We start from the raw sequence: 13843 nt of genomic DNA on the forward strand, positions 1-13843 counted from the left end.
TGCCTGGGCCTGGAGATAACAGGGAATCTTTGATGAGCCTTCCACCTCCCGGACACGCACCTCAACATCCGAAGACACTCATTTCCACCCATATCCTCCCTCATGGAACAGAATTATTGTGGTCGCCCAGCTGTCAATGGTTGATACTATTCCTTTCCTGTGCAAATAGTAGCTTAAGTCATCAGAAATAGTTATGCACCGTTTCAAGAATGTCTGTATTTCATTTTGTTATTGCGTCAATGCTCAGTGTATAGCCTATAACTCCAGTGTAAAAGTATAACTCCAGACAGTTGGAGCTTTTGGACTGTACATGTATTTGTTGCAGTTCTTGTTGCAGGCTTATGAGGATATGACAAAGTCACAGCCCAGAATATAGCCATTTCTCTGTGTTGGTGACACTGGCTGTATTACAGTGTTCTGGTCAATGATCACAGGTCTGTGTGAAGAGTCATTCTCTGTGTTACAGTATCTTGGTCTTGGCTGAGAATCCCTGGAGTCCTCCAGCGTCTGGGATTCACCTACTTCATACTGTCTCTGATGCAGACTTTCTGTGGCATGAGAGAGATCCCACTGAGCAGGGTGAGACTCTGACTTTGTCAAGTTCGTTTTCATCAGTAATTACACTCTGGAAAGCAAACGTATAAGACCATAGAAAGTGTAGGTGGTTGCTACGCGCAGGTTTTTGCATTATGTAACACTTGGAAAGCTAGGGTGCTATTCCCTAAAATGCCATCCTGCCGACTACGCCAAGTTTAATGTGTCAATTAAATTAATTTTGCCTGGTCTAACTGTAGGATCGCTGGTGGGACCCTGTCCAGGATGTGGTCTTGTATTGGCCAGAGTGGATCTTCATTATTCTCCTGGAGATATTATGGCTGTGTCTCACCTTTCTATTGCCTGTGCCTAACTGTCCCACGTAAGTCAAATGCCTGAATACACACACTAAAAAGGTTTTTCAGTTTATCATGTGATTATCATTATAAAGACCTTGATAGATTATCACTATGTGATGTACCAAATCCAATAAACAATTATCTCTACAATATACAGTAACTACATTATGGTGTCCAGATTATGACAAAGTCACACATCCATGGGATTTGGATGGGTGACTGTCCTAATATGGAGACCTTATAAATCATTTTTAAGCCAAGGAGTGATGACAATGAAAACAATTATGTTTGATATTTATATGTGCTATGGTGATGTGATATTTGGACCAGTAAACTGGGGTGATGCTGTGGCTGTGGTTGCGTCTGTGGCTTTAACTGGGCAGGTGTTAGTGTGCCCTGTGCAGCATGTGTTGTGCTAGCTAGCTGGTTTTATAAGTCACTGTGATTTAAGGGTCTGTGGTTGTTGCTTCAGAGGGGATAATTAGCCAATCTCAGTCTGCCATGTACATTTAGACCAAGGCAGAGGATCCATCTTCCTCACTCTCCTTCCTCCCTGTCTCTGTCCTCTCTGTGCTCCACTTCTATTCCTCCTTTTCAGTTTTTCTGTGCTCCTCTCTCCTCTGTGCTTGACCCTGCCTGGCAGTGTTGTGCCTCCCAAGGCAGCTGAGTATGTTTGACTAAATGTGGATTATGAAAACCATTTTTACTATTGTCCTTGTCTTTCTCATCAACATACACTGTACAATATGTGTGTTGTGATTAGATGTACAGTACCAGTCAAATGTCTGGACACACTAAGGTTTTTTTTGTTGTTTTTTAAAACTATTTTCTACATTGTAGAATAATAGTGAAGACATCAAAACTATGAAATAACACATGGAATCATGTAGTAACCCAAAAGGTGTTAAACAAATTATTCAACGTAGAGACCTTTTTCCTTTATGACAGCTTTGCAAACTCTTGGCATTCTCTCAACCAGCTTCACTTGGAATGCTTTTCCATCAGTCTTGAAGGAGTTCCCACAAATGCTGAGTACTTGTTGGCTGATTTTCCTTCACTCTGTGGTCCAACTCATCCAAAACCATCTCCATTGGGTTGAGGTCAGGTGATTGTGGAGGTCAGGTCATCTGATGCAGCACTCATCACTCCTTATTGGTCAAATAGCCCTTACACAGCCTAGAGGTGTGTTTTGGGTCATTGTCCTGGTGAAAAACAAATCATAGTCCCTCTAAGTGCAAACCAGATGGGATGGCGGTTTGTTGCAGAATGCTGTGCTAGTTTTGATGTCTTCACTATTGTTCTACAATGTAGAAAATAGTAAAAATTAATAAAAGCCCTTCAATGAGTAGGTGTGTCTAAACTTTTGATTTGTACTATAGATGTAGAAGTCTGATCTAGGATTTTGTTTCCAAAAGAGGTTATTTAGGGGCAGGTGGGATTGGGGATAATGGCCTTTATCCCAACTGTACTGGGGGAGCAGCTGGGTACATTGACAAGTGGTTATTAGGAGATAACATCTACCATTGGCCAACATGCAAGGTAGGAGGAGTATTACAGTTTTCTCTCTTCTATTTTTTATATAATATTTCAGATTTGATCACTTTTTAGGTCAGCAAATGATAAGAATATCAACTTAACTTAGGGAATCTAATGGCAAGCACATTGTTACAAAACAAATACAAAAAAATTTCACATTAGTGAAATTGTCTTTACATTAACCTGCTCCATGGGAAATGGCTTGTTCGTTCTTCTCATGTTGTGTTTTTCAGGCAATATATCATACTACCCAGCCCTTTGACCCAGAGGGGGTTCTGGGTACTATCAACTCCATTGTAATGGGATTCATGGGGATGCAAGTAAGCAGCCCTCAAGTTTTTGACCCAATATTTTTGTACCGTTTTTACCAGATTATGTACCTCAGTCGTAACTTTTAAAAAAGGCCAAAGGTTTTAAGGCCCTCTTACGCATGTGTTTTCACGATATTTCAAAACTTGAATAACAAAGGTCATGTATGGATATTTCATTCCTTTTTTCATTTGTCTTTCAATTTTTTTATGATTTGTCCCTGCACCATAACACTAAGGTTGAATCAGTAGTCTACTAAAATGGAGGTTGTCTCAGGGACATTTTCCCGCCTCATGTCTGCACAGCTGCTCTCCGTTATTGACACAGAATGTCGTCCGAAGGTGAGGACGGAGTTTGGGGGTCTTTAGGGTGGGAGCCTTTGAAACAACTCTTGCACTTTGATGGCGACAACGTCGTGTTAAACCGTTTTCGCAGTGGGAAGTTGCCATGCGAAAGCAGCCGCATAGCGCAATTCCCTGTGGGCGGTTAGCGCTGAGCCCTTCAGTCAGCGAGTCTTAGACGACACGCCAGGTGTCCACTCCCCTCGCCTGTGTTTGCCCATGCTAATGTCCTCAGCTGAGACATATTCATCATCACCAAATTAATCAGAGAGCGCTAGTGACTTACATGCCACATCTGGCACCAAAGGGATATGAGAAATATGACCGCCATACCAGAGGCACACAACAACCACATCCACTTTATGGGCCAATTTAGTTAACCGACTACATCTAACCTGTTTAAAGGATTTTCTCCTTCAAAGTATCAGTAACGATTAAATTACCTGTATTCCTAGCCTGCTTATCAGTGTCCTTTATTTCCACAGGCGGGAAAAATTCTCATTTTTTACAGGAAAAAGAATATCAGCGTCCTCTCCCGATTCCTAGTATGGGCCATCCTCCTGGTATGTACTGTAAAGCCTCCCACATCTGTTTAGAAATATTACTGGCATGTCTTAGTCTCTTTCTGCATTACTTTGGGATAAGTCAACACCACAGCCCACGATATATGTAATAATTTCCTTTCAAATAAAAATACCAAAGACCAAACAAGACTAAAACAAATGCCTCTCCCCTGCAGTCTATTGGTGGTTATATCTTAGTTTATAAGGGAAGCCACATGACGATGTGGCACTATAAAGAAAAGTAAGTCATTTGGCGTTTCACTTTTTAGTCACTAGTTAGTCGTAACAGCTCATTAGCAGTCTGTCTGTAGTAGGTATGAGATCTCTGTGTATGTTAAAACAACACAACCATGTCTGTTTCCGGGCAGACACAAGTATCTTCTGTCCCAGGGGATAGTCTCTGTCTCTCATTGCTTGTGTGTCTCTCATTGCTTGTGTGTCTCTCATGTGTGAATTCAGAATTTACGAATCCTGGATATTAGTTACATTAAGCTCCGACATCATGGCAAAGAGCTCATGTTCTCCTCTCTGTTTACTATGCTCTGTTGAAGTGTATGGTTGTACCCTACCCTAAGATTAAATTTACATTAGCAGATCCTGGTTTTATGCGACAGTATAAACCAGTATTCCTCACTACTGGTACTCAACAACTTTTGTCCCAGTCTAACCATAATATTGTCAGCTAACATCTGATTAGAAAAATCTACCAGTCATCAAAAACCAAAATAAGCTGGATCCATCGTTTGAGTGCTGAGCTGGAACAAACGCCTCTGCGCTTCGGTCCTCCAGGACCAGAAGTGAGGTACACCGGTGATATTGATGTAAAGATTAGTCATTATGAAACCATTGTGTTTCTTACATACATTGACGGGTAATGTTACTGTTTTGGTGGGACAGTGCTGTGTGTGGGTGGTCTCAAAATAAGAAAGGGATACAAGCTGGCCACTATTTCATTTGGGGGGGGGGGGGCTTTATCCCGTGGGGGGAAACGGTAAGTGTTATGTGAAATGTCGACCACTCTTTTCATCTGTTTGACCCTCCACTCAAACGAGATCCCATGTAGTGATTTTACGTTTAGCCTAATCATATGGACTATGTTAATTATGTCAAGAATGAGTGGGACAATGCATGATGCAGAGCTGGCAGAGTTACATGGCCTTGGCTGTAGTTAGAGGTTCCATGTTATGGTGGAAGGGAAGGGATCTTGAGTTCCAGGACCCGGTGACCAGGGGTGGTGATGGAGAGGTTTTAGCTGGATCAGAAACCTTTTGAAGTCTCAACAAGGCAAGGAAAAACAAGGAACCAAACAGACTCCGGATGGGAATATCTTGAGGCTGCTATATACACTGTAAAATGGAGGAGGCTATTTGCCTGGTTTTAGAGTTTTATTAAGTCTTATTATAAGTATTCAAATTAGCATAGGTTTGATTTTCCATTATATCATAAATGAATTATCCTTTGATGTAGATAATTATATTTGATTTCGTAGATTATGTTAACATGAAGCAATTATTTCGATAATTATTGAGAACAAAACAGACCCCAATTTCAGGTACAATCATACCTTTTTAAAGCAGATTGTATAATGGGATTCCGATGCACCACCTTATAAAAAGGGGAATGTATTTGTGTGTTCTGTGAAGCAGTTCAACATCATCAGAGGCCCCATCAGAGGCATTTAAATGTTATCTTCAACTCCTATGACAAATCTGTCCATTATGTTTCTTGGGTTGAATCTTATTGACTGTTATTATAGGGCGAGTAGCTTGGGGAGCCAAAATAAATTAGATCCATTTTGTACCTCCCAGAGGCGCAGGGTGATAAAGTAAGCCCCCTTCATGTAAAAACATTACCGGCCAATGTTCGCTCTATTTTGATATTTCTGTCGTACAATTTACCAGTTAGCACTAGCAGCCATAACAATATTACAATACTCTGTACTGTATGTTATTGTTATGTTGGAGGTGTCCTATAGAATAGGCAGATATATAATGTGTTGTCTTCAAAAGCTGTTTGCAGAAATAGTGGTTCAAATAAGACACTGCCAATGGCAGTTGGAAGCACAGCATCGATCTGTTTTCGCATGTAAACGAAGCTGAGGGTGTAATGCTTGTTCTGTAGAGGTGTCTTTTCTGACTTTTTCTATGGGTATCTCTGAGACGCAAACATGCTACAAAGTCATTGCGGTAAGGAATTCTTTCGAAATAATATTTTAAAAATGTAAAATTAACAAACGTACAGAAAGATCAGTGCGAAGGCCAAATTAAAGAGGACGACCTTTTTTGAGGCTATTAAATCTTTTCAGTCTGGAAAAAGCCCAGGGCTTGATGGCATACAAGTAGAGGTATATCAAGCCTTTTTTGAAATACTAAAAGCTCCATTGTTAGATTGTTTTAACTACTCCTATAGAAATGGTAGTCTGTCAGGTTCTCAGCAGGAAGGTCTGATTTCTCTATTATTAAAACAAGACCAAGATTACATTTACATTACATTTAAGTCATTTAGCAGACGCTCTTATCCAGAGCGACTAAAGACCAAGATGGTAAATATAAAGACCCAGTTTATCTCAAAAACTGGAGGCCCCTTACACTTCAATGTTGTGATGCAAAAATACTACCAAAATGCATAGCACAAGGTTTTTAGGAGGTATTGTTCATCCTGATCAGACAGGTTTTTTACATGGATAATATACAACAACTACTAGAAATAATAGAACATCATGAAACATCTAAAAAGCCAGGCCTGGTATTTATAGCAGATTTTGAAAAGGCATTTGATGAAGTAATACTGTATTTGATTTATAAATGCCTGGATTTTTTCAATTTCGGTGATTCTCTTATAAAATGGGTAAAAAAAAATAATGTATAGCAACCCCAGGTGCAAAATAGTAAATAACGGCTCTGAGAGTTTTGAATTGTCAAGAGGAGTTAAACAAGGGTGTCTGCTGTCACCATATCTATTCATTATGGCCATTGAAATGCTAGCTATTAAAATCAGATCCAATAACAACATTATAGGATTAGAAATCAAAAGGTGTCCATGTGTGCCGATGACTCAAGTTTTATATTAAGTCCGCAAGCTAGATCACTGCAATGTCTCATTGAAGATCTAGATAACATTTCTGTACTCTGTGGACTAAAACCTAATTATGCGTGTACAATATTACGTATTGGATCTTTAAAAAAATACAACTTTTACATTACCCTGCAGTTTACCTATAAAATGGGCTGATGGTGAAGTAGACATACTTAGTATTCATATCACAAAATATATAAACAAGCTCTCCACAATGAATTTCAATAGAAAACCTATTTCGCTTTATCTGGGACGCTAAACAAAACAAAATAAAGCGTGCATATCTATATAATGAATATGAATTGGGTGAGTTGAGATTATTAAATATAAAAGCACTAAACCTCTCTCTAAAAGCTTCACTTATTCAAAAGTTTTACTTGAACCCTAAATGGTTCTCAAGTAGATTACTAAGAAAAGCCCATCCATTGTTTAAAAATGACCTTTTTGCCTTTGTGCAGATTGCCATGTTTCATTTTCTATTAATTGAAATGTATCTCTCAGGCATTGCAGAGCTGGCTACAATTCACCCCCCTGAAAAGATAGAACAAATATTAGAACAAATATTATGGCTGATGTTTGAAAAGGGTATTTGGTCTTAAATGATATTGTAAATTGGAATGGAAGAGTTATCAGAATTGTACGGAAAGGTCTGCTCAATCCAAGAGTACAACCAATTGATTACGGCATTACCCCAAAAATGGAGGAGGCAGGTGGCTGCTGGAGGAGGTAGGGAACTGGTCTGTCTGCCCAATATAAAGGATCAACACTGGCGGATAAAAATAAAAATAGGAAAGTATACCAGTTTCATTTGAGGACCAGGATGTTGACAACTGTGCCATACAGATTGCAAAATAGTTGGGAAGAGATGTATTTATTTTTTGTCCTGATTCCATGGTACAGGGTGTATTAGTTGATATATAAAACAACGCAAGATTCAAGACTTCGTGCTTTTCAGCTAAAATTATTAAATTGAATTCTTGCCACCAACAAAATGTTGAATATTTGGGGCATAGAATGATCGAAGCTCTGCAGATCTTGCTGTGTGTAAACAGAATCAACAGACCATTTATTTTGGTATTGCCCTCAGGTAGCCTGTTTCTGGTCTCAGGTTCAGGAATGGCTGAAAATGCATAGCATTGATCTAAAATTGACCCAAGAAATAGTACTGTTAGGAGATCTGGAGAGACCAGGTCAGTCAATTACTAATATACTAATACTCTTAGTAAAAGTATTTATCTTCGACTTGCAATCTTTGGATTCTATTCGATTAGATAGATTGAAATAGTACATTAAACATCACAGCATAGTTGAAAGATATTTGTTGCATAGAAATCCGAAGAGGGTGGCCAGCAGAGATAGGTGGGATGGGCTGAGGGAAGCTGAGGGTTGGGATGTGGAATTGGAGACTAGTTGGAGTGGACTTCCTGTGCGGGAGATAGAATAATGTTGTTTGCTGTTTTCTTCTGTCTTTTTTCTCTTTAGTTCATTCTCTTGGTTGTTGGTGCATTGGGGAGTTCTTGGGGGTGGAGAATGGAATTAATAGTATTTTTATTTTTATTCTTGGGGGGGCTGTGGGAGGGGTCTTGAATGGTTGAGGGACAGCTATTGGGGAACTGTGGGGGGGGGGATCTTGGACGGTTCGGGTTCATGTGTTTTGGCCTGGTGGGGGATCTGTCAACGTGCCCTTCAGCAGGGCATTGACCCTGGATGCTTCTGTGTGTCACTCTGAATGGAAGTCTGTTGGGTGACTGGTATGATTTAGTTGTTTGAGCGGTTTCACTGCAAGTATATTATACGTTTTGGATATTCAATTAAAAATGTAAAATTAAATAAAAAGTAATTGCATTTTGGTTTTGGGCTGATGATTCACTTTTTATTGGAATTCTAGCCCATTTTACTTCCAGTCACATGGAACAATGTTACTTGTCTTTCCCCATATGGATGGTGAAAAGAGTCAGACTGATTGACCAGCTCTTATTAATTACTTGTCTGATAAGATGTGACCTTCTAGGAGAGGTAAAGATGTACTTCAGCAGCTTCTTGTATCAGAAATATGCTCTTGACATTGGTAGTTAGCCCTTCCTGGTAAGGAGCTAATTGATACAGCCAGCCAACAACAGATACTCAAAGACTAGAGGCAGTTTTCTACACAGAATTCACTTCAGGCAGACCAGGGACAGTATTATACACAGATAACACAGTTGGCGGGCGAAACATTACATTTTAATCTTAAAGTGAAATAAACTCCTGTGTTTTTCTTTTTTGAGCGAGTATTTTGCTTATTCTTTCTGATACACAGATTCAGCTACAGACAGACAGTTCACCGCTAGGAGGGACAGATGAGATGTTTCAATAGTGTTGTTGTGGCATGAATTCTCTGTCTGACTGAGGGTGCCTTGATATTCCGGGGCGGCCGTGCTTCCTCATTCCAATAAATAGCAGCCGGAGTTAATTCAAGCTCAACGATCAGGGCTGGGGAGTGAGAGATTGAAATTGAGCGATTGCCCCACATACCAGCCCACATTCTGCCTGCCTGCATAGCCTGGAGACTCAATCTAGCCACAGCCAGACTATTTCCACCCCATCGATTCTGTCATCTATACAAATGATGGATATCCACCTAACAAGCATGTTTAGGTTCGGATCTACAGGGTTTCTTAAAGGAATGCACAAGCACAACAAAAAAATGAAATAAAGCTTAATTATTAATATAGGTAAATATATATATGATGCAATAAAGGTGTTTATTGATATTTGATATGCATATTTGTTTATAAGAATTGGTAAACAGAAGCATTATTCTTCTAGGCTACAAATGCTTTACCCTGAAACCCAGTACGAGCTGGGAGAGATCCAGTTATGGTAGAGATGGATTTGAAGCGGTTGGTTTGCAGTTCATTCGTGAGGAACCTTGTTGATCTGAGGCTCAGATAACCAGTTAATCTGACTGACTCGCTTGACTCTGTTGGCCCATGTTTTAGCAGACCCAATACTGCTGGCTTTATCGCCTGCATCGATTTGAAATCTGTTTCATTTCCACCCTCAGGGAATCTCAGCAGCCATCCTTTCTAAGTGCACGCGAGACGAAGGATTTATACCTGTCAATAAAAACCTTTGGTAAGTGAATCCTGACCCTCTAAATCCAGTCACTTTTCCTCACAAAAGAAAGGATGAGTTTCCAGCAGGCACAAATCAAGGCCTGCTCAAACACGCGTTTACTTACCTCTAACGACAGATACGGCTGTAACTAATCACCCCGGCTGTCAGAGAGTGTGAGGCAAGCCGGGCGATACATCCTCCGACAAGATCACTCTTCTTTACAGCCAGGAAGAAAACAGGCTGTTTTATACTCCCTCCCTACCCCCCCCCCCCCATCTTGGCATGAAAACTGTCCCCTGGCCAGCTCTCTGTAAAAGGTTCTACCTGGAAACACAAAGGGTTTTCCTACAAGGAGAGCTGATGAACCCTTTATGGTTCTAGATAGCCCCTCCCTTTCTAAAAGTGTAGAGGGACAATATGGAGTTCAGGGGACAATATTAGCATGAAATTTACACACAACTCACACAGCGCTCACTGTATTCCCACAGAGTATAAAAAGTAGGTGAATTCAATGTCTAGACTTTCCCATCGGATGCACAAATATTTGATGAACATTTCAATCACGGTAATTATTTTGCGTGAAATGTTGTATGATTACAGCCATATATGTTGCAGCTGACGTGTTTCTTCCACGCTCACCCTGCATGTAATATGAATATGAATGAGTTTAATGTCATGTCAGACAGACTACCGTTTCATCTATGATATGTAAGCAAGAATCTCCCGTGATTCTCCCACACGAGCTTCTCCTCTATAGCCAAGCTCGTCCTTAGCCATTATACCTGCCCTGGTTTTATAGGCAGTCCATCATGCTCAGGTTTTTGAGCTGTTGAGTATGAGTCCCTACCCGGAATGTCTGAAAGAAATTAACTCCCGGCCTTAGTCTTTTTTTGACCCTCCTTCAGATGAGATAAAAGATGCCTGCTGCTGCAATGATCTGGGAGGTGGCCGTTTTACATTAGATCGAAACATTCTTGCACTTTGGAACAGACGGGACGTGACTCGCCGGCATGTCTCCATGGGTCGCGAGCCAAGGATCCAGCAACTGACGCTAATGCATCGTACTAGCCTACCATACTTTACTGTACTGTAGCTTAGCATCAGCAGCCAAATCTATTCCACATTTATATAGCTACGCTTTGTACTGGTCATCCAAACTCTTAATCACAAGTGCCAAGCTTCCCCATGGAAAAGTGTACACGCAGTGCACTCCTCATACAGGTGTAAAAAAACAGAACAGTGCGTACATAACAGAGTGCATTTTATTTCAAGAGAAGCCAAGAATTAGAATGACTATCTATTTGTGCACTATGCAGCATACAGTAGATAGAGTCAGGTGCAACTTTTACAGCTGTATAGCTTGTACAATAAAGTGTATATGTGTTGTGCGTTCAAATACTGTAGGTCTCTGTCGTATATCACCTGTATGGGCTGCTTCTCTTTCCTCCTGCTGGGAGTCATGTATTTCGTCATGGACATTAAGGGCTGGTGGGGCGGCCAACCCTTCATTTACCCAGGTAAGTACACAAGGAAGATGGCACAGGGGTACATTGCTAAGACATCAAGGAACAAGGCAATGTGTTACAATCCAGCGGGCAAAACTGGTCAAAACCGGTTGAAATGATGTCACCATAATGATGTAATTTCAAGCAGTTTGTGATGATGTCATTTCAACCTATTTTTCGCGCTGGGAATGAATGACAACTTTCCTAATGGGAATAAGTTGCTGAAAGGCTCCCTGATTCATACAAGCACTTTTGATAACCATGCCTTTGTTTTTGGATACCTTGACTTCCTGTCTCTGTGGTGGTCTGCAGGGATGAATTCCATCTTTGTGTACGTGGGCCACTCTCTCCTGGGGTCCTACTTCCCCTTCAGCTGGGAGATGCGCTTTGTGGACAGCCACTGGGAGAAGCTGTTCCAGAGCCTGTGGGCCACCTCTCTCTGGGTCCTCATCGCTTTCCTGCTATACAGGAAGAAGTTCTTTCTCAAAATCTAATAACTCCTTTCATTCAGTGTTTGCTTTCATTCTGAGCCATTGTTGTGGGAATTATTGCAAATGCTTGACTTTATTGTTTTACTGTAAAGTGTGTTGTGTGTTGTGATTTTAAATGCACTTTAAATACAGTTTGTTTTGATCTGATGTGAAAGTGTATGTGGATAATTCTGTTATCTATGTAATTAATTCAAATCTGTACAGTGGTATGTGGTAGACCTAACCACACTACACTCTTAGAATTAGTAGTAAATTTAGGAACCATGGAGATCCTCAAAGAACCCATATAGCTCCTCAAGGAGCCATTGCTCGTCAATGGTTCATATTTGCACCTTCGGTTAGTTGAGGGGTTCTTGGAGGAACATTTAATGGTTCAATGTAGCAAAGGGTTCCTGGAGGAACCCTGGAGTGGAGGCGTGGCTTAGTAGGGGCATGTCTTTAAGATATATACTTTTCTGGCCACGTGTTAGAGTAATTGTCATTCCTGTTTATCTGTTCTATTGTATTGTCGTCACAGCAGGGTTAAACACTGACAGTTGTGTAGCTTCAATGAAGCTAACAGAGGTGTATGAGTTCCTCAAGAGCCTATGCAAATCCCAAAATTGGAATAGTTAACACTTTGTTACTATATGTAATCAGCAGTGTTAATATTATATGCATAAATAGTCAAGGAAATGTTAAATTTGCAGTTTACAAACTTAACATGATGAACAGGAATTACATTTACACTAACGGGTGGCCAAAAATAACTATCTGAAAGCCACACCTCCAATCTGATAGACTGGCACCTCTACAATATATTTTTTTAAAGGTTCAAAATCGAACTCCTCCCATCACAAAATGCTTCCATGTTGAACCTTTACACAGGGGTTCATTGAAGACCATTTTCAGAGGGGTTCCTCAAGGACCCTTTTTGAACTGGAATGGTTCTGCCGGTGTTGGAACCCAAAAGTTTCTTCCAGGCACCTTTACTTCTAAGAGTGTAAAGTATCTTCCTGATAATGGTATGGAATCTGGTCTATTTTACAGCTCAATTACTAGAAAGGGGAACTGTAACATCTCAGGATTTTTAACTTGATATCAGTTCTGTTGTGCACTGAATAGAGTGATTCAATCAAATATACTGAGGTGGTACCAAACAACTTAGAGCCAGCGATTCCCCTACACCAGGGTAGCCATTATGAGTCTGTTGCCATGGCCACTCCACCTCTCTTAGGCAGAGTGTGTGTGTGCCATCTGCTCTCCGAGTGACAGTTTAATGTGGGTCAAGATGGACAGCTCACTAAGGAGTGTCATTAATATGAACATCACCTCTTGCACTCATACTAATACAAAATCAGGGAAATAACACCACTCAATTCGCCCACTGATATTAAAGCTGCCGAAAATGTCCCATAGAGAAAACTATCACTTCAAAGTATATATATATATATATTTAATCTATTCGTATTTCAAAAAACTTCTGGAAAGTTCTTGGTTGTGGAGTTATATCAGTTGGCCTTGCACGAGCAAAAAAAAAGCTTAGTTAAGAACTAGGCCTAGATTGCTCCAAGCACTCAGCTATACTTGTATTGTAAGGGTCGGTTAGCTAAATAGAATTTGATTGATTGATTGACGTTGTCTTGTGGGATTGCCATGTTCCATATCTGCATTGCTGAGATACAAAAGGGATGTTAAGATTTAACTTCATTCCTGAGAGGACTGCTCTGAGTCAGCTCTGGGTAATTGCACTCTAAAAAAAACATTATTTCACGATGTACGGTTTTATAAATGAACATGAAAAAGTGCTAAAATGGTTTAATAAACATAATTTCATCATTTGCATGTTGAATAGCTGTTCATTTTCATTCTGTCTGGTAGCCCTTTCCTGCAGTCAAATGACCAAATCTCCCTCTAGTGGCCTCATAGGTGGAATGTTATAATTTGTTACATAATTATATAATCATAAATTATATTTCAGTCTTCTGTGATGTATATAAAGTGTTGCAAACTCAAAATGTAATACATTTCAACTCTATATCTGATATGGTA

General features: G+C 40.2%; 1 protein-coding gene across 1 annotated transcript in view; it reads left to right on the forward strand.

Moving 5' to 3' along the window:
- Nucleotides 1–13636, forward strand: part of si:dkey-192p21.6 (uncharacterized protein LOC565246 homolog) — a 43323-nt gene extending 29687 nt beyond the window's left edge. The window contains exons 11-18 of the mRNA XM_046359016.1: nt 467–579; nt 795–916; nt 2309–2432; nt 2663–2749; nt 3565–3642; nt 9764–9834; nt 11221–11333; nt 11634–13636. Of these exons, the coding sequence (XP_046214972.1) occupies nt 467–579; nt 795–916; nt 2309–2432; nt 2663–2749; nt 3565–3642; nt 9764–9834; nt 11221–11333; nt 11634–11815 (890 nt within the window). The 3' untranslated portion in view covers nt 11816–13636. The remainder of the gene's footprint in view (nt 1–466; nt 580–794; nt 917–2308; nt 2433–2662; nt 2750–3564; nt 3643–9763; nt 9835–11220; nt 11334–11633) is intronic.
- Nucleotides 13637–13843: the final 207 nt, after the last annotated feature.

This window comes from Oncorhynchus gorbuscha, linkage group LG08, assembly GCF_021184085.1.
Source record: "Oncorhynchus gorbuscha isolate QuinsamMale2020 ecotype Even-year linkage group LG08, OgorEven_v1.0, whole genome shotgun sequence".
NCBI lineage: Eukaryota > Metazoa > Chordata > Actinopteri > Salmoniformes > Salmonidae > Oncorhynchus > Oncorhynchus gorbuscha.